This window comes from Poeciliopsis prolifica, unplaced genomic scaffold (assembly GCF_027474105.1).
Source record: "Poeciliopsis prolifica strain line A6 unplaced genomic scaffold, Auburn_PproV2 SCAFFOLD062, whole genome shotgun sequence".
Classification (NCBI taxonomy): Eukaryota; Metazoa; Chordata; class Actinopteri; order Cyprinodontiformes; family Poeciliidae; genus Poeciliopsis; species Poeciliopsis prolifica.
The window spans coordinates 506000-531218 of NW_026562437.1; the positions used below are offsets into that span (position 1 = coordinate 506000).

The following is a 25219-nucleotide window of genomic DNA, read 5'->3' on the forward strand; positions in this document are numbered from 1 at the left end:
AAAAACCATTAAGTTTTATAATGACTGAAATGTAAGTAGGCTATGTCATATGAAAGCTTTGAATTATAACCTAACTAGTTATATTAATTAATTTTAATTAATGTATTTTTAATTTAGTATTATTTTAGCTAGCTACAGAAAACTAAAAACTATAGTTTAAATAATAGTTAAAATAGTGTTGTCTCTGCCAAACAGTCATGGAGTCTAAATACCAGGCTCTTATTTTATGTAGAGCCCAAATGAAGAGAAAAGGGAGGCAAAAACCAGGGCCAGACCAGGACCAGACAGAACCCTGCAGCATTGACCAGGACCAGACAGAACCCTGCAGCAGTGACCAGGACCAGACAGAACCCTGCAGCAGTGACCAGGACCAGACAGAACCCTGCAGCAGTGACCAGGACCAGACAGAACCCTGCAGCATTGACCAGGACCAGACAGAACCCTGAAGCAGTGACCAACCTGGAGAATCCAGCCAGGAGATTCCAGGCCCAAGTGTATCACCAGCGGGTGAGAGGCTGTGATAGAGAGTTATTAAGTATTAAAATCCAATAAGCCTAATTCTAAAGGTTAGCATGATGCTTTTTGCATTTTTTATTGTGTCTGTTTATGCATTTCCAATTAAGTTCCAGAGAGATGAGGGTGATATAGATTCAGAGTCAGACTCTGGGGAGGAAGACAGTGAAGCAGAAGGAAATGGCACTGAACTGCCCCCACCCAGCACAACCTATTGCACACCAGAAGCACCAGTTTATTTATTTATTTTTGAGAATTTGTTTTTGGTCATATTCTGGGCTCTGAGTTTACATGTTCACTGTTCCATAGAGCCGTTTAACGTCTTGTTTGGTCATGGCAATCTTAGTTAAATAAACCATTTTAATTTGAGTGTGTGTGAGAAAATATTTGTTTCCTTTTGTTCATCATTTGCATATGGACCCTCTGATAAAGCCTTGCTCACCCTTTGGCCACCCCTTGAAAAAAAGTCTAGCTTCGCCACTGCTGCTGAAGTTTCCCAGATGGGTTATCTGGGAACCTGCTGTCTTTCCCGTGGCCTTCCCTGCATGGAGATTCAGTGTTTAGTTTTCACATCCCGTAGAAATGATAGTGAATGAGCGTGCAAGGTTGAACTGTTCCGTCTGTTTTCCTTTGTTTGGTCCTTGAAGATTAAATCTCCGCCTCTGTTAGCTGAGAGGTGAATAAAGCAACAATGTAACTCTGAGTTTGTTAGAGCAGATTTTTCCTCAGTTCATGTATTTCTGTTTTCCGGCTGTTAGCGCATTAACAATTGATTTTGCTCCCTGACTTTTGTCTAGATCTCGGTCTCTGAATTGTGCACTTCACAGTCTCCACCTACTTCCTGACATAAGCATTTAGAAATGTTTCTACTTTGTTTTTTACATTTCTATCACTGCTTCCTGCTGTACTTTAGAGGTTTTTTTTTTCTTTTTGTCAGTCTGTTAGCTTCTGAATTGTGTTGGTTTTCCTTAGTATATATGAGGTCATTATATTGTCAAAAAATATTTAATCAATATCAAAATTAAGCTCTGTTTCTTTACAGCAACAAGGTCTTTGGTTCGAATCCCGACCTGGTACCATTCTGCACGATCGATTCCGAGATCCATCCCTCCATCTCTCTGACTGCAGTTTTCCTCCCGGCCAGCAGTCGGCAGCAGTTTGGATCCAAACTGGGAGGAGAAGGAGAAGAGCCGCTGCCGTCCTCCGGGCTCAGTCGTTTCAGGTAAACGGTGTTTTCAGCACAGCAAAGCAGTCAGACCGCAGCATGAACGATAAAACTGGGCCGCTTTCCTTTGCAAGAATTTCCTGCTAAACGTCTGTTAGTTTTACCGTGACGTCACTAACCGTCGGCCGTTAGCAATTACATTCTTAGCTTGAACCTGCTAGCATCACTGAAGGAAATAACTTGAATTTGTCGATGTAGGTGATTGTGACTTATAAGTCCTCTTTCTGACATGATGGTTTTTGTCCTTGGTTATAACTGGGGAGGATTTTGCAGACTATTTCCCAGCATTGAGCAAAGCAGTGTTTTGTTTTTAGGTCATCGTGATAAAGTGTCGCATTTATCGTCAGACATGAATCCGTTATCAACATGTTGTCGGTGTTTCTTCCGCTGAACCGGTAGTTTGGTTTCACGTTTTAATTTCTGAGCGCTAATTCAATGGATTTTATTTATAATGCAATAATTCACTGTATACATTATGAACAAGCTTTCTGATTCTAGTTAGCAAACAATAGAGTAGATTTTATTGTTATTTAGTAAAAAGTTATCAAAGGAAACCTGGAAAATTACATTGAGTCGTAAACTTGTAATTTTATTGTTGAATATAGTTATATACAACTGTGCCTCAAGTAATTAGAAAAGTTATTTCAGTAAATCAAAAAGTGCATAGTGCTACATTTCCTTTGTTTGTTAATTTTGATGATTTACAGCTGATTGAAAATCACAAATTCAGTTAATCAGAAAATCAAAATACAACAAAACTTATAAAATGGGAGTTTTAATGCAGAAATGTCATGTTGTGCCCACAAACGTTTATTCCTAGAGAAGCCAGCTGTTGGTTCTGTTTCATTCAAGTGTCCTAATGGGAAGTTGAGTGGAAGGAGGAAATTTGTCTGAAAATGAAGCACTGTGTGAGTTTTAATTCTGTGATCAATTAAAACAATCTCACAAATTTCAGTTTGCATGGTTTGTTGTTTTTCTCCTTTCCCTGCTTTAGAAATTTGTTTACAGACTTCATAATTTATTTTATTTGTTGTTTCTGTTATTTTGTTTATTTATTTTGGATAGTTAAAATGTCTTCCAGTGGAGTGTTAAATATTAATTAGAATTTAAAGTTTATTAATCTTTTAGGATATGTTCTTGGATTATTATTCCTCTACCATTAGATGACTTGAAAATGTTCTCAAAACATTATCGTTCATCGCAAAAATTTCTGGGACAATTTATCATCCAGAATTTGCTGTCATGACAGAATGTCACTTTCGTTTTGACTCATGTATATATATATATATATATATATTCTTAGCTATATTTTCTTTTCTTTTGATTTCAGGCTTAATGAGCGTGTTTCTCTAAGGATTTATCTCATTTGGAAAAACTTGAAGATCTGGAGTTTGCTTACATCATGTCACAATCCACCCAGAACCAGAATGGACCATCCGCGAAAAAACTTCCCAAGGGATTTTCTAATCCTGGACCTGCATCCAGGTTGACTTGTTCTGGTTCTGGTTCTTCATCTCTTGCCAACTACCTGGCAGCTCAAACCACATCTGTATCGGATAATGATAAGTTGGTAGACCGTGTCAAACATGCAGAACATCATGGTATGAACCGGAAGACTTGCTTTAGTGAACGAAATGATTTTACTTCCACCTCTGCAAGGCCATCAACATCCCATGTAGGTGCTGATTTAGGTGATTTCTCCTTGGACTGGCTCCCCATTTTCAAATCAAATACTAACAACAATCCACCAGCGTTTTCGTCTGGTTCTGATGGCAGAATGGAGGTTGTGTCTGGTGAGCAGAAAGACGACAGGCCGTCCATTCCAGGGTCAGGAGAAAACCCAGTTCCAGGCAGATTTATTTTGTCGTCTGAGTTCAGTCAGCTAAAACATACCGGAGAACCAGTCGCTGCGATTCTTCAGAGCTTCGGCCTCGAAGACGGATTGAAAAAAATCGACCCCCACATTTTGAAGCAGGTCAATCCTGCAAAACTGTCCTGCGTCTTGCATCAGATTTTTAGCAAGATGGAAACAAACGGAAAGTCTTCTGAACACCAACCTAAACTAAAAAGTATCCTGAAGCCAAGCAAAGTGAGGGACTCTAGTTATGCGGATGTAGAAAAGAACAACAATAGTCGGATTGTAGATGAGCTACCACCAGATAAAAGAAGTACAACTGCATTAGGCTCAGAGAAGACTTCTGTGGCTCCAACAGATAGTGATCCACCTGAGCGAGTAAAGGAAAAGGACGCAATATCTGCCACACATAATGTCATTTCTAACAGTAATGCTGAAAACAAACAGAAAACAACAGAAAAGCAGAAACCAGAGCAGCAGAAAAATGTAAAACATAAATCAGAACTGAAGCTGGACGAGCATCTACAGAACAAGCCAGCGAAAAAGTCTGAGAAAGGTTCTGTCAAAACGCCACTCGGCAAAAACCGTAAAGACCAGATGTCAAATTTAAGCAAACTTCCTTCAATAGTCCGGGAGTGGGTGTTGGAGCAAATGAAACTGTTGGAGGACAAGCAGCCAACGCTTGCCATGATTGAAGACTATAATGGCGTCACGCCGAGGTTTTTCCCCCATCAGTGTTCGCTCTGCGACGTAATATGTCAAAAATTGGGGGTAAGAATTTAATTTAAACTACATTCTGGTGCTACATTAGATTAATTAATTGATTTGAATTATTTATACATTTCAAATTAATTTCATTTTTCTATTTATTGTGATTGATGTACGTAGTCTAACACAAAGGGTTATTAGATGTAGCGATTATTGCACAGAATGTAAAAAAAACCCTGATTTTCTATTTTCAATAGATATAAAAGTCATTATCTTTCAAATTACAAGAAAAAAATTTGTATGAGAATAAATAATAATACCAGAATAAAATTTAAATACGACTTTATTCTCGTATTATTTCAACTTTATTGTGGTAATATTATGACTTCATTCTCATTTAATTTGGAAATTATTTTCATTAGTGAGGAAATAATGAAATAAAATGATGCATTTTGGATTACAGTCAATTCTTTGCCGACAAAAAATTTACTTTAGAGGTCAAATTTTTCTCAATTTTACACCCTTTGATTGGTGACAAAACTGTCCAGTAATGTTTTTTTAATGCTAAATAAAAATAATTGTAAATGTTTTTTTTTCTCTGCAAGCGTTGGTTCCTCCACCTGAATGAAACGAACCACATTGGGAACCGGATTCTCCTGCAGCTGAAGTCAGTTTTTACCTGATTCTCCTTCAGACACTTTTATCTGAACTCATACTTGGTTCATTTATTGGTAGACAACCTTTTGTGGCAAGAAACTACCTTCCTCCTTTCCCTGAAGATTGTCACACAGTGCCTATAAAATCTGTTCACCTCCTTGGATGTTTTTACCATTTTTATTTCTCGTACAAATCAACCAGGAGCAACAAAATTAGCCGTTTTTGACTCCCCAAAAATCAACAAAAGAAGCACTGAATGTGCTATCAAAAATTAATTAAAACATGTGAAGTAAGTGATGGATTTAACTGAAGTACAGTTGAGGTTCAGAATTTTTTGATACTTTTTCAATAACCTTTTCTCAGATTACACACAAATCAAGAACTTTCCAAACTTTTCCAAAATGCTTAATATTCAAACTACACATTTTGGTCATATAGTGCAGACTAATGTTAGTTTAAAAGCCTAAGTTCAAAACTGAAACCAAATATTTACATACAACTAATAAAAAGATACAAACATATTTTTTCTTACTGTGTGAAGTGAAGTAAGAATAAACTCTTTTTTTTGAAAAATGTTGCTTCTCTAACACAAGAGAAGCAATATTCTAGCTTTGCTAAAAATATTGGTAATTTTAGCAAAGCTAGAATTAGAAACATTATTTTTATTGGCTAAAAGCCAGAAAAGCTTTATTGTAATTTTATTTGGATAAATCAGTCAAGTTTATTTGATTGGCACATTTCAGCAACTAGGTAGTTTTAGTCTAGGTTTAAAGGAGCTCAGTGTTTCATCTATTTTGTTGTTTACTGGAAGTTTGTTCCAGATTTGTGATGCAGAAGCTGAATATTATTTGTTAATCATTTACCTTAATACAATTTGCTTGGATTGTTTCAATGTAATGAATATTTGAATATTTTCCATAATGGCTCAATTACTTAATGATAATTCAAAATATTAAACTTTGTTATATCTTAGTTTACTTTATCTCTGCTGTTGAATGTAAACTAAGAAAAATCTACAAACGATTAATGACTTATAAATCAAAACTTGTTCCAGTCGACCTTCTTTTGGTGTTGTAGTTTGGCCGCCGTCCAGCAGAGGGCGCTGCCGGTCAGCCGTAGATACAGAAACAAAGAGAGAAACTGGCGGAGTCCAGATGGTGCAAAATGAAGCAAAATGTACTTTATGCGGTTTTGTTTGGAAATATAAACACTCGATAAACTCCTTAGGTTTTCAGTTTAATTCAAAATGACTAATAGTTGATTGTTACCTAAAAGAATACAGCGCAAAATGTTACAATATTTTCATGTTTCTTGTTTGAAACAAGTTAAGATGTATTTATAAGAAACATAAATACATTTGAACAATTTCTTCAGCATATTATGAATTTTTTTTCCCTTTATGATGAAAAGACAGGAGAAACAAGAGTTTTTAACAAAATGGCTGCTTATCAGTTAATTGTTTGTTGATTTATAAGCTTAGTCAACTTTAGATCAGCTCAATTAAATATTAACTTATAAGTTTTATCCATAGTATCGACTCTATTTTTTGTTTAAAAAATCCACATTTTGTTGATTATGATTTTTAAAGTAATAAAAGTGGTAAAACATCCAACTGATTATTTTTTAATCTTTTTTTGTAGTCAGTTGTACTTTTAGATTTAGGAGTTGAATTGTTTTGTAATGTGTTCTTTATGGTTCTTCTTCCTTGTGCTAAATTAGTATTTTTGGTTCCACAGATATCCTGAGTGGGTCGCTAAGATCCAACCACTTCCCAGGTAAACGTCTGCATCCGAAACAGAGGCAGTCAGCAGCAGATTTTACTGATCTGATCCTCATTTCTGTTTCCTTTTTGTTTTTATTGGTGAAAGAAAAAAAGAAAAGAAGTCGCTCGTAGATTCTAAGAGTTTGAAACAGCAAAAAGTAAAAGCTGATGGTCACAAGGAGTCCAACAACCTGCGGCATCACCAGAGTCAGAGATCACGATCTCGCTCCCGCAGTCCGCGGGGGAAATGCCGCAGGTCCAGCACGGTCAGCTCCTCAGGGGATAAAGGAGAACAGCAATCCAGAACCGACCCGTTTGTAGGGGGAAAGGCTGATCCAGAACCAGAAACTCCTGCCAGGTATACTCCAGAATCAGGTGCCGAAGTCCTAAACATGTTTGGACTGGACAAAGAGGACCTAAAAGAACTAGAGTCCTACCCTGAGGATCAGCTGACTTGTGAAAATCTACATCTGGTTTTACGTGAGATTTTCCTGCGGAAGAAGAGACGAGCTCTCGAACCTAAAAACGACGAACCTGGAGGCCGAGATCAAACGCTTCCTGGTCCTCTGAAGCCAGTTAAAGTGATTGACTACGGACATTGTGCTAATTATAGCACCCTTAGAGACACAATGGAAACAACCACTGAGGACGATCCAAATCCCACTGGAAGGAAAGAGTCACCACTGGAAACATGTGACAAACCAACAGAGAAAGACACCCAGTCTATAACAGCTACTCAATCTACTCTGAAGGTGATGTCCAAATCCAAAAAGCCCAGCAGTTCAAAGGTTAAAGGTCAAGAAAAAAGAGTGAAAATTTCAAAGAAAGCTAAACTGAAGCATAGCATTAAAGCAACATGTGAAACTAGGAAAGCTTTACCCTGTGCCGTTTCATATACAAAAGTGTCTCCGATCAAATTACCGCCTGTTAAGAGCTTTATTTCCAACCATCTGCCAACACTCGCCATGATTAAAGACTATATATCAGCCATGCAGACAAGGTTCCCACACACCTGCTCCATCTGTAACAAGAGGTGCTTCCACATGGAGGTGAGTGAACGCTAGCTTCCTCTGATGTTAGCAAAGCTTTAGAACATTTATTGAGTTTTTATTGAACAAGCAACGAGAGCTGAGATCGGCGACGGCTGTTCATGTCCTAGAAACACGAAACAACTCAGAAGACAAGATGGCGGCCAACGCCATAGCGATACGCCAAAACTCTTTAAAAAAAAAATCATCCACTTGAACCAGCTGAATTATTCAACTGGTTCAAGTTGTTTTAACCATGCCACACCCATAGGGGGCAGTGTAGGGAAAGATCAAAACTCCACTAGCCAAAACAACGACTTCCTGTTGGGAATTAAACACGGTGCCAGGACTTTCGTTTGTGTGAACAGACAGGTTGAACAAATAGATAAACAAAAGCATTTATAAAGTATACATGCTTCTCTTTGTGTTTGTATATTAAATAAAACCACATTCAATTTGAGGTTTGTGGCTGGAATGTGACACAACGTAGAAAACCAACAAAGAATGTGGATAATATCTAAAGCACTGTAGTATTAAAATCTCACTGTGTTGAAATGGTGTCAGCGATAACTGACTGATTTGGGTTGAATATTTGTGAATATGCTGTTGTTCCGGCTCCCAGGACTGGCTGTCACACCAGAACTCCAGCTTTCACCTGGAGAGCTGCTCAATCCTCCGGACACAGTAGGTCCTTTATTTTAAAAGGCTTTTTAAAATAAATAAATGAAAAATATCTGTTGTTTTACTGTCCTTCATTTCTTTATGCAAGATGACGAATCCATTTCAGGTGTTTCAAACCAAATTGAACTCAGATGCTTAATATATGAAAAAAGCACAAAAATTGTTTTTCTCACTGTGTGACATTAATAATTCTGTTTTAGGATATATAAGATTACCAAACTTGTTTATATTTTCTGAATTGGCTGGATTAAAGTAAATAATTCTGGGATTAAAGTTAGAAGTCTTAAATTATGTTCTAAAGTATCACAGAAAAGTAAGAATTCTCAAATTTCTAAAGAAAATAAATTTTTGTTTAATTAAAATCAGAATTCTCAAATTAAAAATAAAATAATGTTGAAATTCTAAAATTGAAGTCAGAATTCTAAGATTACGGTCAGAATTTTCAAATTAAAGCCAAAATTATCAAATGAATATCAATTCTCAGATGACAGTCGATATATTTCAGATTGACATGGGAATCTTCAAATTGAAATCAAATTTCTCAGATTAAAAATTTAATTCTGGCTTTTTTCTTATATTTCTGTTGAAAAAAAAAACATCTTTCATTTGTCTTTTAACCCTTCCACGGTCTTGATGCTCATGTCCCGGCTGGGCAGCAGGATCCCAAAATCATTCACACAAAAATTGTAAAATTGAAAGGTAAAAAGACAGCAGGAGGGTTTAGTCGCCAAATCCTTCTACATAGGTAACAGCTGTTTATGCTAGGCTAAAGAATCTCAGCTGACTCATCTAGTAACTCATGGATCAAACAAACATTGTTAGAAAAGAAGAACTTCTTATGTTTGTTCTTGTTCCACAGATACCCACATTGGGACGGGGATGTTCTACCAATCCTCAGGTAAAACCCTTCTACCTAAAACCCTTCTACCTAAAACAAGAAGTAAACCTTGAGTCCTTTGAACTGATTTAAAACAGTTTTGTTTTAAATCTTCATTATCATAATTTTAGTGCTGAAGCTGAAGGTCCATTGACATTACCGTTCCGTTGGCATGATGACAGTAACCTCCATCAGTATCACAGTTCAGAGGGTCAAAAGAGCAGCTCCCGGTCCTGGTCCCGGTCTCGCTCCCGGTCCTGGTCTCGCTCCCGGTCCCGGTCTCGCTCTCGGACCAGATCGCCTTATGACCGCAGATACAGCCGCAGGTTTGTCAGGAGAAAGAAAAAGCAGAACCAATTTATCATAAATAAATCCGCCTGAGCCACATTCTGCTCCTCTGTTAGGTCTCCGTCTCATTCTTGGTCTCCACGTCTCAAAAAGCCGTCCTCCCTTCCCTGTCGCTCACATTCAGGGAGTCATGAGAGACGGTCGTCCTCCGGGAGGAAAGATGGGAAACGGTCTTCATCACCCAGACGGAGCAACGAGAAACAGAATCCGGATCACAAGAGCTGATGGTCCACAGAGTCCCTGTGAGAAATCACAGGGCAGGAATCTACAACAACAATCAGGTATGTGACCAGAAAACCAAAGAAAATATGTTTTATTTGTAAGGTTGTCAACATTAAAACATCCATATACAAGTAAAAGTAAAAAATACCCATAGAAGAAATTATTCAACTAAGAATAACAAAGTATTTGGTAAAAAGTATTTTCAAGTACTGAGTAACTGATCAAATTATCAAGCATTTCATATTTAAAAATTATATTATCAGACAGACCAAAACTTAAAGTTAATCAATATAAATACTATAAATATGAAATGACAAAATCAGACTAAAGGAAATTTTTCCAAATTGTTTTTATTCAACACAGACCTGAAGAGATTGGAAGTAAATCTGCAGGTGTGTCTCTGGCTGGTCAGTGTTTGGTTAAAACATGTTTATTTTTCATTCAGTGGGTAGAAAAATCCAGACGTTTTACTGAAGGAAAAGCAGAAATACATCATAAGTCAAAAGTACAGTTTAGTAAAAGTACTCCTGAAAATATTTTTACCCCATAATTATGAAAGTAAATTTGATTAAATGTAAATAATTTCCCATTTTACTGTCGTTGCGAAGCGACAAACGACAGAAAAACGTGAAAGTTTCCAGCGACAGCAACAAAAGTTGAACATTTCCAGCTTTCTTGTGTTGAAAATCTGCACATTTATGTGAACGAGCTCAAAATTTCTCTTGCACAAATTACACAGGTTACCCGGCTGGACGAGGGCAAATTAATGGACATTTCTAAATTAATGTTTAAAACAAAATGGCTTCCTTGAAACCTTCCTTCATATAACAACCTGGAAAAATGAGAATCTTTAGTCGTATTGGGCTTTAGACAAAACATTTTCTTTTTGAAAACAGACATGCAGTTGCACACAAAAAGAAAAAAAAAGAGATAATTGCTTGAATTTTAATTGATTGAAGTGGAACAGAAGGAGGGACTTTGTGAAAATCAAAATTATGACTCTGTTTCTTTGTTTTTCTTTGTCCATTTTGCTTAAAAGCTTTTTTAAAAGCGGCGCTTGACAGGATTTGTTCGACATGCTCGTCTTCACCAGTGACGCCAAGCTGGAGCATCCAAACACGAAGCTCCATATTAAAGGGAAGAAGAAGAGTGCTGGCAAATCTGTGGTCAGTGTTGAGGGGAAGGATTGATGCAGTTATTTTTGTGTTTTATAACAGTTTAATAAAATATATCTGTGAAAGGACTCTGGTGTCACGTTGATCCTCACTAGAGATTATTCACGACTGGAGCAACAATAAACTGCAATGAACAAATAAAAAACATCATAAATTATATTATTAAAGGCTGATATCCATCATCCATCCACTTGGTGTCATTTTACTGCACAAGTAATTTTGTTATCTTCAGACTGATTTGTATTTTTATTCTTTATGTGTTAGTTTATTTTGTTTCTCTTTAGTCTCTTTTAAAATAAAATCTATTCACAGAATTTGGATATTAATTGTAAACTATTTCTAATTATTAAAGCTCTATGGTTCGGCTTTACAAGAAAGAAATTAAAAATATTAACAGAATCAAACTATTCTTCATGTTCAGCTAAAGACACTAATTGTTTCAGGTATTTATTTTCATGATGTAAAAACTGAATTACCTGATAAGAGGGATGATGCTGGTCTGTGGTGATGAGTTCGGTCTGTTGATGTCGGATCGTTTTCTCAGCTCATATGTGATCAGAAATCGCCCAGATGAAACACCGTTTCTGTTATTTATCCAGGTTGGAGTATCCCACCTTTAATAGAAGATATTGGGAAGATTTCTGATGTTACTCAGAGTTTCAGAAACACAGAAAACTTTACAGACCAGGAGACCAGAAAACTGACAAGAAATTTAATTCAGGAAGAATTTTAGATTTAGTTACTTCTTGGGAACAACTGAAAAATGTTGGATATTTTTGTATGATGTTGAGATTCAGTTACCCGTCCTGGTAATAGTAGAAACTAACCATTGTACTTCCAGGTATGCTCTTTCAGACACCATTCACCGCTGCTTTCATCAATCTTATTAGTAGAACCCAAGTATGAATCACCCTCTGCACATGAGCTGAAGCTCAACTTAATGCGACGAACAAACTGCAGATTTAAGGTGAAGAAGTGTTAAATACAAAACAATTTAAAAATAATTTAAAAAGGTCATAAAAAAAACTTCAGAAAATCCAAACTTACTGTAAAATTGCTTCCTTGGACACGTTTAGAGGTGTGTGTAAACACAGTACCAGTATAAGCAGCTTCTGCCCAGCTGACCATCAGCAGCAGCAGCAGCACAGAGAGCAACATGATGAACGACTCAGTTCTACTAAACTAAGATCATCAGAGACAGACGACTATATACAGTCTCTCCTTATTCTCTCTGTTTATTATTGGAAACATGGGAAAATCTTTTAATAGACTGTATTTACATAATGAACCTGGAAATGTCAAACACCTGATTCATAATAATCAGAAAAACATTTCCTGGAATGTAAGATTAGTTTTGTTAACTAAAAACTAATGAATCTATTTTTGCTTCATCTCAGTTTTCTAAACCCTGCAGCACTACCAGGTTAATTATTTATCTCTCTTTGTCAGTTTTTGTGTTTCAGTGAATATTTACGATGTTCACAGATCAGAGCTGATCAATACCAGTTCACCACTGGTTTCACCAGATACAGACTTTAATAGCTGCAGACCAGCAGTTTATCTCTGCAGTTTACACCAATAATATCTGACATATAATCCATATTATGATTTTGTTTGCTTGTTTTTTATAGAAATATTTCCAGATGAAATTTAAACTGCTACTTACTTTGGTGGAAACCCTGTTATGCAGTCAAAGTTTAATTGAAATAATCTGTAGATCATCAGATTCTTTAAAGATATTATGTTTTAATTTGTTCTTCTGCCTGCTGACTATATAACTCAGTAATTTTAATGTTTTTTTGTCCAGGCATTTCAATGAACATCAAATATTTTAGCTGAGTGGCTGTCAGGTCATCCATCCCCTGAAACTGTGGATTTGAATATCAGGTTTCCAGTGAATCCATGTTTTGAATAAACTCACAGGAAGGTCTTTCATGGACGGATCAGGCAGATTCCAATGAAACCTATTTTTAAAACGTGGGTCTAACAATCAGCTGTAATGAGCGCCATCATTTGTTTGGCTGCTATTTTAAATATGTTTTGCCTATTCAGACAGATTAGCTTCTGTTCTGACGGTGATTAAAATAGCCTGAATGATGCAGGTAGAACTGAGCTCTGTGGTTTAGTGTTGGAGGCAGGAATAGCAGGAGCTCTGCAAGATCACAACCAGATCTACTGGAAAAAAGACCTGAGAGCTCTGGAAGGTTGCTATGACAAAAGCAGATCTTTATTGTGTTGTGGTATTTTAACGTCTGAGCTTCAGGGAGCCAGTGAAGGGACTGTAGAACCGGGTGATGAGCTCTAACTTCCTGGTTTAAGTCAGAATCCCATCAGCAGCATTTTGGATCTTTTAGGCCGACGTGTGAAGATACTGTTGCATTAATCAGTGAGACTAAAGATGAACACATTAATGAGTTTCTCTAGATCTCATTAGTCCTCTCATCCTGAAAATGTTCTTCAGAAGATAGAAGGCTGATTTTGTAACTGTCTTTATGTGTCTCTGAAGGTTCAGGTCAGACTTATCGTTATGAAATTATTGCATAAAGTTTTTCATACAGATATAAAAATCCACTGAACTATTTCTGTTTACTGTCATCACTAAGTTTAGTCTGACAACCGTTGAGATTTTTCTGCTGTTGCTCGTCGTCTCTTCTCGTCTCTCCAGGTCTCTAGATGCCGAACGTTAAACTGACAACAATCACAGATCAATCAATATTTTATTCAATCAATCAAAAGCATGAAATCACAGCAACATCCCAACATGATCATTGATGATCACAAACAAAAGGAAACATTGATCACCTTGATAGATACAGAGAAGCGTCTTCAGAGAGCACCGTGTCTCACCAGTGATCTGACCAACTGTTGTAGCTCACATTCATTTATACCTGGCTGTGTCCAGGTGGGTTTTCTACCTGGGCCGTCCTGACCTTGGCAGGCAGGAGATGGACGCTCTCCTTCATCATGATTTTCTACCCACAGATAATCCAGGAGTCATTTTGAACAGAATGTTCTTCTCAAGGACGTGGGACTGAGTTTATCAGTTCACTGGAGCGTTCCACTAAGTTCTCCTCCCTGCCGTCCTAAACAGCCTCAGACTGGTTTCTGAGACCACAAGGTGCTCTCCTTGACCCCTCAATGACCCCTCAGTGACCCCACATGTCAGTTATACAGAAGATTGATTACAAAGAATTGATACACATAAAATATAATGTTCATAAAGAAAATTGAATGACAATCAGTTTAAGATCAATACAAAATAAAAAGATTAAATGGATGAAAACCCGACTGATTAAACTACAACTGATTAACCCATAAATGAAAGACTAAGTGCTGAGTAACATGACTTATAGAGTAGAAGATAGTAGACACAACTAAATGCAGCTCAAATGTTTTACAGTGCATTTGATATTTTAAGCTGAATAAAAATCCCAGAGATAGAAATGCTGCACATGAACACAGAGTAGCAATCCCTCTGTAAATATCAGCTTTAATAAAAACATGATGCCAAATATTGTCCTTATTTACTTTGTATTAATAATCTATAATAATAATTTGTGAAAGTTTTCCTAATTTTATTAAAAGAAAACTATTGACAGACTAAATTACTGAAAACAACCATAACTCCCTGAAGTATTTAAAATATACAAGAAGCTTAAATCAAATTTCCTGCAGGGATCAGATTCATTCTCCTGTTTGGCCACTAGGGGGCAGCTGTTTTATTAGCTATACCGAAGCTTAGCAGGTGAACCTTTATGTCTGCAGGCAGCCCTCCTGTAATCAGTTGATCTCGAATCTGCAGAAGAAAACATGAAATCTATGTTAGATACAGTCATTTAAAATCTTCTAGTTAAAATGGAAAAAAGTCAAGAGTTGAATTTAACCATCACAACACAATATTTTAATAAAATAAAGATTTATACAGAAGAGGAACTTTAAAATATTGTAGATATGAAACATAAAATCTAGCAGGTTTTTTATCATTTAAAAACTCTACAAACTAAATATTAAATGTTGATAGTTTTTATTATCTTTGGACTTTTTGTATTTTTTTCAGCAACAAGATCTGGATCACTCATTCTTTATAAACTTTTGCTTTATTTAGTGAAGTTTACTAAAATATATTTTTAATTGGTTCATATTTATAGCATGGAAGTTAATTCTTTGTTACTTTACAGATTAATTTAAGTTATGAAATAACATTTGGGATAAATTAATTAGGATTAAACTCAGGTTGTGATGGTTTGTGTTAAAGTCCAGGACTCACTGACCGCTTTCTCCATTTCATCTTGTTTGTCTTTCAGTGACATCGAAGTCTTGATCTTCAGCTTCACAACCTTAACATGAGCTGGAAGAGCAAGAGATCAACATGGAGTAAAGAACAACTTCCTGTTACTTTCAGTCCTGTTTTCATCCCACTTACATGTTTTAGGAGGAGGACTTGTAGTTGTCAAAGGGAGAGCAACAGTGGTTGGAGTCACAGCTAAGATAACAGAAACATGAGTTCAGGAAATAAAAGGTAAAAATAAATCAAGGATGAAAATAAAGAATTGACTCATCGTCCCACTTACATGTTTTAGGAGGAGGAGATGGAGTCGCTGTGAAGGTTGCTGGGATAAGAGCAGCAGAAACATCATGAGTTCAGGAAATAAAAGATAAATCAATGATCAAGAAGAAAAACTCACTGTTTGAAACCGTCACAATGACGCATCGAAGCTCAGACTGGTAGACAGAACTGGAGGCACTGGGGAGATAATTGAACCACAACATTAATATTAAATTCTTTTTCATTTATTAATGTTCAAAATAACCATAAAGGACAAATATTATGCAAAATCCAGTGTTTTAGTACTTATATTATTTCTTTATATTGTAATAAAATAAAATGTAACTTTATTCTCTCCTGATGCTGCATAGACATCATTTTTCATTCTGTTCATGTTTCTCTATTTGTTATAACATTATCTCTGTTATGATGTCGCCACGTTTTCTGTGGAACTGATAAAGGAGGTCATGACCTCCAGCTGGTCAGTTTTGAGAATCCGCCATTTTTTACCTCAACGATTTAATGGTCCAAGTTCAGTTGTGCAAAGTTTGAAGTAAACAAGTCAAAATTTGGTTCTAGGTTTTATTAATGCAGAGGATTTCTTACATCGCCTCCCAAAATCAGAGCCTCTTTGAAGGATCTGGTGAGATTTTATTTTTTAAGGAATCTCTCATTTTGGAGATCTTATGGATTTCTGCTTCAGCAACCTGTCAGAATCAGGAGGGATTTTCATCAAGACATTTTGTATCACTGAACCTTTTCCTTTAACTAATGTAAACTAGTCATGTTTATCAGTCTTTTTCAGATACGTTTCTGTGTTTTTACTTAAATAGAGAAAATGGAAACATTTGAAACTTCTGATCAGATCAGATACTGACGTTGCCTGGACAGCAAAACAGACGGGATGACTTTCATTATCATCATTTTGACTGAAAGACGGCGTCCAACTCAGGGTGAAATATCCTGAACCAGATGAACTCTTGACCATGTTGAACGGTCCGCTGAACTGGATCCCAGTGATCCTTTAACACACAGGAAACACATCAGTCTGTTTGGTTATATCAGCAAAATGCCCTCAAACCTGCATTAAATAGTATCTTCAAAATGTTTGCCGTGAAAATTTATCTTTAATTGGAGACTATATTTATTTTCTACTCACAGACTGAGTCGCCTCTGCTCTGATGCTGATTTCTATCTTCTCATTAAGGTCTATGAAGAACTGAGCTCCATGTTCAGGAGTTGGAGGCAGAAACCTGGGCAGATATTCACCTGCTGTGCAGGACGGAGCTGCAGGATCCACTGGAGCAACGCAGGGAAAAATAATGCAGAGAAACTAATAAAACATATTAAAGATGGTTTGTCTAGATCAGGGGTCACCAACCTCTTTGAGACTCAACTTCACAGGAACAGAGCAACACGAAGAGCTTCATGTTTGATACAGGCAGAAATGTTCTTGGCTCAGCCTTTATGATAATTTATGTATAAATATGATTACATGCTTCCTGATCATATTAATATAACTGACAATAGTTATCAGGAATAAGCCTCTTTCCGCTAAACAAAATTGTGGAGAGAAGAAAAAGATCTTTTGTGCCAAAACATCTTGTATGTACCTCACATCAGTGTGAGTCTGTGGGGGTCAAAGGGCACGCAAAAGTTTGCTTTTCCTTCATCCTTTGGACGACACCAGCAGACGTCTAAAAAAATGTCCTATGATCAGAAGATACACACTAAACTATCACTGCCCTGCAGGAGCACAACCATCTTTCTTCACAACCAAGGTGAAGCAACAAGTTTTTACTCTTTTGGGGAATCTTTCGACTTGATTAAATTGTTTAACCCTCAGTCTTACCGTGATGCTCAGGAAGAGCAGCAGATGTTCGTTAACTGGACTCGGCAGCTCTCCAGGCGGGTCGCTTGTAAATCGGCGACCCACCAGAACCGATCACGGTGAAAATCTCCGCAGGGGTCCAAGCCGCTCTAAGACCAACGGGAGGATCAAACTCCACTCATTCATTTTTTGCTTACAGAAAAAGCACCAAGCTGCCAAATAAACAAAAGCAAACCGACCAATAGGATTTAAGCTTTGGCGTGCCCTTTGACCCCCACAAGATATTTTGACACATAAGATCTTTTTTTTTTCTCCACAATTTGTTCATTGTGAATTTCTGAAAATTTCAGAAATTATTATTTTTTTCTTTAAGGAAAATCTCAAGGTCAGCAGAGCGGCAGCAGCCAGACAGCTGCAGGCGTCTGCATAGTTCTGAACTTTAACCATAGAAAACAGTTTTATGCATAAAGCAATTTATTTTATGAAAATTTTATAATTTACCTTCTTTAAAAAGTCTAAATACTAACAAATGTCATTACTTCACTGTAAAAACAATAAATGAAATAATTTCTTTGGCAGCGCTCCCTGATGATGATGGCTATTTTTAAAACTTGCTCCACGTTGGTGATTCCTGGTCCAGACGAACAAGTGGGCAGTTCATTTAAAAAATAAAATTCAGTAAATTTACACTTTGGTCAAATAATCTGTCTTGATAATAATTGATCTTCTTCTTACTGTATTATATTCCTGTATCTGGAATTTAAAAGCTTGATGTCCTTTAATAATCTGTAGTTATTGATTAGCTTTAAAATACAACTATTAAATATTCAATTTATTTACACCAGTGTTTCTCTTTGTGACATAAAACAAACTGATTGAAACATGAAATCAAACCTTTGAAAACAAACTGGACAGAGATTTGGCTCATGAAGCGGCTGGGGCTCCATGAATACTTTACACCATCAGAAGGATGGTGTAAAGTTTCTTCAAGGAAAATCTCAAGGTCAGCAGAGCGGCAGCAGCCAGACAGCTGCAGGCGTCTGCATAGTTCTGAACTTTAACCATAGAAAACAGTTTTATGCATAAAGCAATTTATTTTATGAAAATTTTATAATTTACCTTCTTTAAAAAGTCTAAATACTAACAAATGTCATTACTTCACTGTAAAAACAATAAATGAAATAATTTCTTTGGCAGCGCTCCCTGATGATGATGGCTATTTTTAAAACTTGTTCCACGTTGGTGACTCCTGGTCCAGACGAACAAGTGGGCAGTTCATTTAAAAAATAAAATTCAGTAAATTTACACTTTGGTCAAATAATCTGTCTTGATAATAATTGATCTTCTTCTTACTGTATTATATTACTGTATCTAGAATTTATAAGCTTGATGTCCTTTAATAATCTGTAGTTATTGAGAGGCTTTAAACAGACAACTATTAAATATTAAATGTATTTACACCAGTTTTTCTCTTTGTGACATAAAACAAACTGATTGAAACATAAAATCAAACCTTTGAAAACAAACTGGACAGAGATTTGGGTCATGAAGTTGCTGGGGCTCCATGAATAAGTTGAACCATTGTAATGAGTCAAAGTGATTGACCATCTGGGAAAATCCTCCATCATCAGCTGAACTGCATATGAACCTTCATTACTGCTGTTAGTTGGACTGAATGATAGAGAACAAGCCTGCAGGAGGACAGAGAGAGAAATATTAACAATGTTATATTTAATAGATTTATGTTGTTTTTGTTCATACAATATTTGTTATTGAAAAAGTTTCAGAGTAATGTTTCATCATTAGTGATTTATAGTCAAATAATCAATAAATTCAGTTTAATTACCTTTGATCATTTTCTAAACTGACACCAACATTTATTACTCACTGATGAGAGACTGAGGACAGACGGTGCTGTGCAAATGTAACACTCATAGTCAGTGGGATTAGATCCATATCTGCATTTAACATTATCTCCATCAGGGTCAAAGGTCAACAAGTTGATATTCCTCTGACAGTTTGAGGGAACTCTGAGAGAAACAGAAAACATCACAAAGTCACCTGACAACAAACAATCTGCTCAAATTATCTTATTCACATGATGAATCTTTAATGTATTGACTGATTTGTATTGCAGTGTTTTTATTCATTATGTTTTAGTTTATTTTGTTTCTCTTTGGTCTCTTTTAAAAATAAAATCTATTCACAACATTTGGATATTATTTGGAAACTATTTCTAATTATTAAAGCTCTATGGTTTTGTCAGGTGTCCTGTGTGAGAGCATGTGTATGTGAGTGCGAGTGTCACATCTCATTTCAGCGAGGATCTTTGTGAGGAGCCCGTGGAGTTGGTGTAGGTGGAGCTTATCTGCCTCATCAGCGTGCTGAGGAATACAGGAGCGGCAGAATCTTCAGTCATCGCTCGGTGGTTAACGTACACCGCTAGTCACTCTGGCATCTCCTGTTGTGAACAGTTTCTTGAACGTTTCTGAGTTTACTTGAAGTCATCTGGTCTCTGTGTTTGTTCGATTCTAGGTTTTTGTCTCCTCATTTGAGAACTCACCAGTGAATACCAGCCCTGCTCGCTCCACCGTTTCCATCGCCTCCACTTCGCTCCTTCAGCTCTCCTCCAATGCCTCCTCGCACTCACCTTCGAAAACGCTGCACACCCTCACTCAGGACCCTGGCATCTCACTCCCACGCCTCAAAAGACCCGCACCGAAGTAAGCCTGTTCCTGTTTCCCCTCCGACCACTCATTCCAAGCCCACCATAATTCAGTTCTCGTTTCAGGCCAACCTGGTCGAGTAACCCTCGTCCTCTCGCTGAAGCCCGGAAGATAGATTAACTTTTGTCCTGCTGTAAATAAATCACTCACTAATGGGCTCTTTGCACCTGTGCTTCCGCGTTCGGGGAAAACGGCTCAATTGTTTTCGATCTATTGATAACGGTACTTTATACTGAGTATCTGCAGGGCTTTTCCACAGTGGCGGAGCCAGAGGGGTGGCCGGTTTGCCACTTGCCACCCCCAACATAGCCCTTGCCACCCCTACTGCCACCCCACTGGAAATGGTAATTTTAAAATATAATACTTATGATCGGCAAAGATTTGCCAGGAAAACTGTAATTTCCGACTGTCCCTGAAGGCAGCCCGATGCCCGACGCTGTTCATTGGTTAAAACTGACATGTGGTTCCTGCTTGTTCAAAAACACATCAACGGCTTTAGAGAACACCGTCCAGGAGTTTTGCAGGTATTTACAGCATTTTACCGCTCAGCGGTAACCGCTGTTACCTTCCTAATGAGAGGCGGCTCTTGTCATACATTTCTAAAAAGAAAAAAATGGTTGTGCACCGCTGCATAGTGCCTCGTTTATTATATTAGCCATGCTAGTGCTGGTAGATCGTGTTTTAGACAGATTCTTTTAACATATGTTTTAGTGCACATGCTGCCCTGTAATGTTTTATATCTCCCAGCTCTTGCTTGAAATGTGTGGTAAGAATATGTGAAAAACTATTAAGTTTTATAATGACTGAAATGTAAGTAGGCTATGTCATATGAAAGCTTTCAATTATAACCTCACTAGTTATATTAATTTAATTAATCTATTTTTAATTTAGTATTTTAGCTAGCTACAGAAAACTAAAAACTATACTTTAAATAATAGTTAAAATAGTGTTGTCTCTGCCAAACAGTCATGGAGTCTAAATACCAGGCTCTTATTTTATGTAGAGCCCAAATGAAGAGAAAATGGAAGATCACCCAGTTCTTCTTAAAGAGGCAAAAACCAGGGCCAGACCAGACAGAACCCTGCAGCAGGGACCAGGACCAGTCAGAACCCTGTAGCAGTGACCAGGACCAGACAGAACCCTGTAGCAGTGACCAGGACCATACAGAACCCTGTAGCAGTGACCAGGACCATACAGAACCCTGTAGCAGTGACCAGGACCAGACAGAACCCTGCAGCAGTGACCAGGACCAGACAGAACCCTGCAGCAGTGACCAGGACCAGACAGAACCCTGCAGCAGTGACCAGGACCAGTCAGAACCCTGTAGCAGTGACCAGGACCAGACAGAACCCTGCAGCAGTGACCAGGACCAGACAGAACCCTGCAGCAGTGACCAGGACCAGACAGAACCCTGCAGCAATGACCAGGACCAGACAGAACCCTGCAGCAGTGACCAGGACCAGATAGAACCCTGCAGCAGTGACCAGGACCAGACAGAACCCTGCAGCAGTGACCAGGACCATACAGAACCCTGCAGCAGTGACCAGGACCAGACAGAACCCTGCAGCAGTGACCAACCTGGAGAATCCAGCCAGGAGACTCCAGGCCCAAGTGTATCACCAGCGGGTTAGAGGCTGTGACAGAGTTATTAAGTATTAAAATAAAATAAGGCTAATTCTAAAGGTTAGCATGATGCTTTTTGCATTTTTTATTGTGTCTGTTTATGCATTTCCAATTAAGTTCCAGAGAGAGATGAGGGTGATATAGATTCAGAGTCAGACTCTGGGGAGGAAGACAGTGAAGCAGAAGGAAATGGCACTGAACTGCCCCCACCCAGCACAAGCTATTGCACACCAGAAGCACCAGTTTATTTATTTATTTTTTTTTTGAGAATTTGTTTTTGGTCATATTCTGGGCTCTGAGTTTACATGTTCACTGTTCCATAGAGCCGTTTAACGTCTTGTTTGGTCATGGCAAATCTTTGTTAAATAAACCATTTTAATTTGAGTGTGTGTGAGAAAATATTTGTTTCCTTTTGTTCATCATTTGCATATGGACCCCTCTGATAAAGCCTTGCTCACCCTTTGGCCACCCCTTGAAAAAAAGTCTAGCTCCGCCACTGCTTTTCCAAGGTAACAATTAATAATGTACATCGATCTGAAGCCCCGACAAGTAAGTCGGAGAAAGGTTTTAAGATGTTCGCCTCGTTATACATTCACAGATATGAAGGTGAGTTTTACTTTCTTTCAACTTTGTGGCTAACATTAGCTTTAGCTTATGCTAGTAGGCAATATTCTCGGGACATTTTTCTTGGAAAAAAATCTGCTATTAAAGTATCTAAACATTTCTCAGCCATTCTAACAGACAATGTTTGTACCTTATTTTCAAGTATATTATATGTATTTATTGTTAACGACAATAAACGCGGGCGGGGGGGGCAGATTACAGTTCAGGCTTTTTGCTTCCAGCCTGACGAAGCACAACGAGCCCAGGCTCATTAGGACGGTGTTTACAGCGATGTGTACAGGCGGATCAGTTGCTCGGCTGTCCGGCTCTGCTCCCTCGTTCCCAATCACTCGCTCTTTCAGGCTGAATACAGAAGCGATTTAATGTTAATAACACAGGACGGCTCCTTTACCTTCGTCTTTAGGCTGAAGAAGCTGATCCAGAGACAAGTGAAGGCTGCAAACTTTGTTGTGCGGCGTTAGCTTTAACTGGTAGCTTTAACTGGTAGCAACGAATATTTACAAGCCGTCTTAATTCAGGATCGCTTGGAAATCGATGAAAACTTAAAGTGCATAGTATTTCATTTGTGTCTTAAGTACGACTATGACTTTTATAGCAGTTATAGTAACTGAATGCGGAAAAAAGAGCCGCATTTCAGCGTGCAGTTGTGACGTCAGCACTGCAGGTGCAAAGAGCCCATTCCAATCCAACGTGTTGTTTCTGTATATGGCTCGGTAAATTGAAACCAATCACGTCAGGTTCGGCTTTACAAGAAAAGAATTAAAAATATTAACAGAATCAAACTATTCTTCATGTTCAGCTAAAGACACTAATTGTTTCAGGTATTTATTTTCATGATGTAAAAACTGAATTACCTGATAAGAGGGATGATGCCGGTCTGTGGTGATGAGTTCGGTCTGTTGATGTCGGATCGTTTTTTCAGCTCATATATGATCCGAAATTTGAAAGTTGAAACACCGTTGCTGTTATTTACCCAGGTTGGAGGAGTCCACCTTCAATAGAAGATATTGGGAAGATTTCTGAAAACTACAGACCAGTAGACCAGAAAACTAACAAGAGATTTAATTCAGGAGGAATTTTAGATTTAGTTACTTCTTAGGAACAACTGAAAAATGTTGGGTATTTCTGTATGATTTTGAGATTCAGTTACCATTCACAGCGATAGTCTAAATTCTGATCAGTGAACTTCCAGGTATGCTCTTTCAGACACCATTCACCGCTGCTTTCATCAATCTTATTAGTAGAACCCAAGTATGAATCACCCTCTGCACATGAGCTGAAGCTCAACTTAATGCGACGAACAAACTGCAGATTTAAGGTGAAAAAGTGTTAAATACAAAACAATTTAAAAATAATTTTAAAAGGTCATAAAAAAACTTCAGAAAATCTGAACTTACTGTAAAACTGCTTCCTTGTACATCTTTAGCTGTGTGTGTAAACACAGTACCAGTATAAGCAGCTTCTGTCCAGCTGACCATCAGCAGCAGCAGCAGCACAGAGAGCAACATGATGAACGACTCAGTTCTACTAAACTAAGATCATCAGAGACAGACGACTTTATACAGTCTCTCCTTATTCTCTCTGTTTATTATTGGAAACATGGGAAAATCTTTTAATAGACTGTATTTACATAATGAACCTGGAAATGTCAAACGCCTGATTCACATCCATCAGAAAAACATTTCCTGGAATGTAAAATTTGTTTTGCAAACTAAAAACTAATTTTTGTTTCATCTCAGTTTTCTAAATCCTGCAGCACTACCAGGTTAATTATTTATCTCTCTTTGTCAGTTTTTGTGTTTCAGTGAATATTTACGATGTTCACAGATCAGAGCTGATCAATACCAGTTCACCACTGGTTCTACCAGATACAGACTTTAATATTTAATAGCTGCAGACCAGCAGTTTATCTCTGCAGTTTACACCAATATTATCTGACATATAATCCATGTTATGATTTTGTTTGCTTGTTTTCACACCAATATCCATCCATCCATTTTCTGAGCACCCTTCTCCCTTTACACCTATATTTCCAGATGAATTTTAAACTTCTACTTAGTTTGGTGGAAAACCCTGTTATACAGTCAATGTTTGACTATGAATCTGAAAATAATCAATATTAAAGGTATTTATGTATTTATTTTGCTCTTCTACCTGCTGACTATATCACGCAATAAATTTAGTCCTTTTTTGTCCAGACATTTCAATGAACATCAAATATTTTAGCTGTCTGGCTGGCAGGTCATCCATCCTCTGAAACTGTGAATTTAAATATCAGGTTTTCAGTGAATCCATGTTTTGAATAAACTCACAGGAAGGTCTTTCATGGACGGATCAGGCAGATTCTAATGAAACCTATTTTTAAAACGTGGGTCTAACAAACAGCTGTAGTGAGCATCATCATTTGTTTGGCTGCTATTTTAAATATGTTTTACCTATTCAGACGGATTAGCTTCTGTTCTCACGGTGATTAAAATAGCCTGAATGATGCAGGTAGAACTGAGCTCTGTGGTTTAGTGTTGGAGGCAGGAATAGGAGGAGCTCTGCAAGATCATGCAACCAGATCTACTGGACAAAACAGAAAAATGTTTAATTAATCAGTCAATACAATTTGCATAGCACATATCAGAAACAAGACAGTTCAAAAAGCTTTGCAGCATAAAAACAAGAAAATATAAAGTTATAGAAAACTCAGAGTTTCAGCTGTTTTATAGTTTTCTGGAAGTTTTTTCCAGATTTGTGCATAGAAGCTGAATGCTGCTTCTCCATATTTGGTTATCCAAACTGCTAAACAATATTAATGAATGCATCAAATGAC

The 25219-nt window shown here is 37.4% G+C and overlaps 2 protein-coding genes across 5 annotated transcripts in view; one reads left to right on the top strand and one right to left on the bottom strand.

Moving 5' to 3' along the window:
- LOC129379920 (uncharacterized) overlaps positions 1-23928 on the bottom strand; it is a 37621-nt gene extending 13693 nt beyond the window's left edge. The window contains exons 1-3 of the mRNA XM_055060867.1: positions 23799-23928; positions 23552-23706; positions 23256-23393 (exon numbers count right to left, since the gene is read on the bottom strand). Of these exons, the coding sequence (XP_054916842.1) occupies positions 23256-23393; positions 23552-23706; positions 23799-23909 (404 nt within the window). The 5' untranslated portion in view covers positions 23910-23928. The remainder of the gene's footprint in view (positions 1-23255; positions 23394-23551; positions 23707-23798) is intronic.
- LOC129379918 (zinc finger protein 638-like) lies at positions 1658-11241 on the top strand. 4 transcript variants are annotated; one of them, XM_055060864.1, is made up of 10 exons: positions 1658-1735; positions 3069-4364; positions 4907-4968; positions 6695-6733; positions 6827-7769; positions 8371-8432; positions 9289-9327; positions 9438-9632; positions 9711-9935; positions 10916-11241. In XM_055060864.1, exons 2-9 carry the CDS (start codon positions 3141-3143, stop codon positions 9877-9879), a joined length of 2733 nt encoding a protein of 910 aa, XP_054916839.1. In that variant the 5' UTR covers positions 1658-1735; positions 3069-3140; the 3' UTR covers positions 9880-9935; positions 10916-11241. The 4 variants fall into 4 exon arrangements, with proteins under 4 accessions (XP_054916839.1, XP_054916838.1, XP_054916840.1 ...); XM_055060863.1 differs by lacking the exon at positions 1658-1735 and adding an exon at positions 1742-1932; XM_055060865.1 differs by lacking the exon at positions 1658-1735 and adding an exon at positions 1742-1932 and having other exon boundaries at positions 9489-9632.
- Positions 23929-25219: the final 1291 nt, after the last annotated feature.

Excerpts from the sequence above, each read along its gene's own strand:
- LOC129379918 (XM_055060864.1), top strand. The coding sequence starts at position 3,141 with ATGTCACAATCCACCCAGAACCAGAATGGACCATCCGCGAAAAAACTT. Across the intron at positions 4,365-4,906 it reads TAATATGTCAAAAATTGGGG|CGTTGGTTCCTCCACCTGAA; the intron begins GTAAGAATTTAA and ends TTTCTCTGCAAG. Across the intron at positions 4,969-6,694 it reads CGGATTCTCCTGCAGCTGAA|ATATCCTGAGTGGGTCGCTA; the intron begins GTCAGTTTTTAC and ends TTGGTTCCACAG.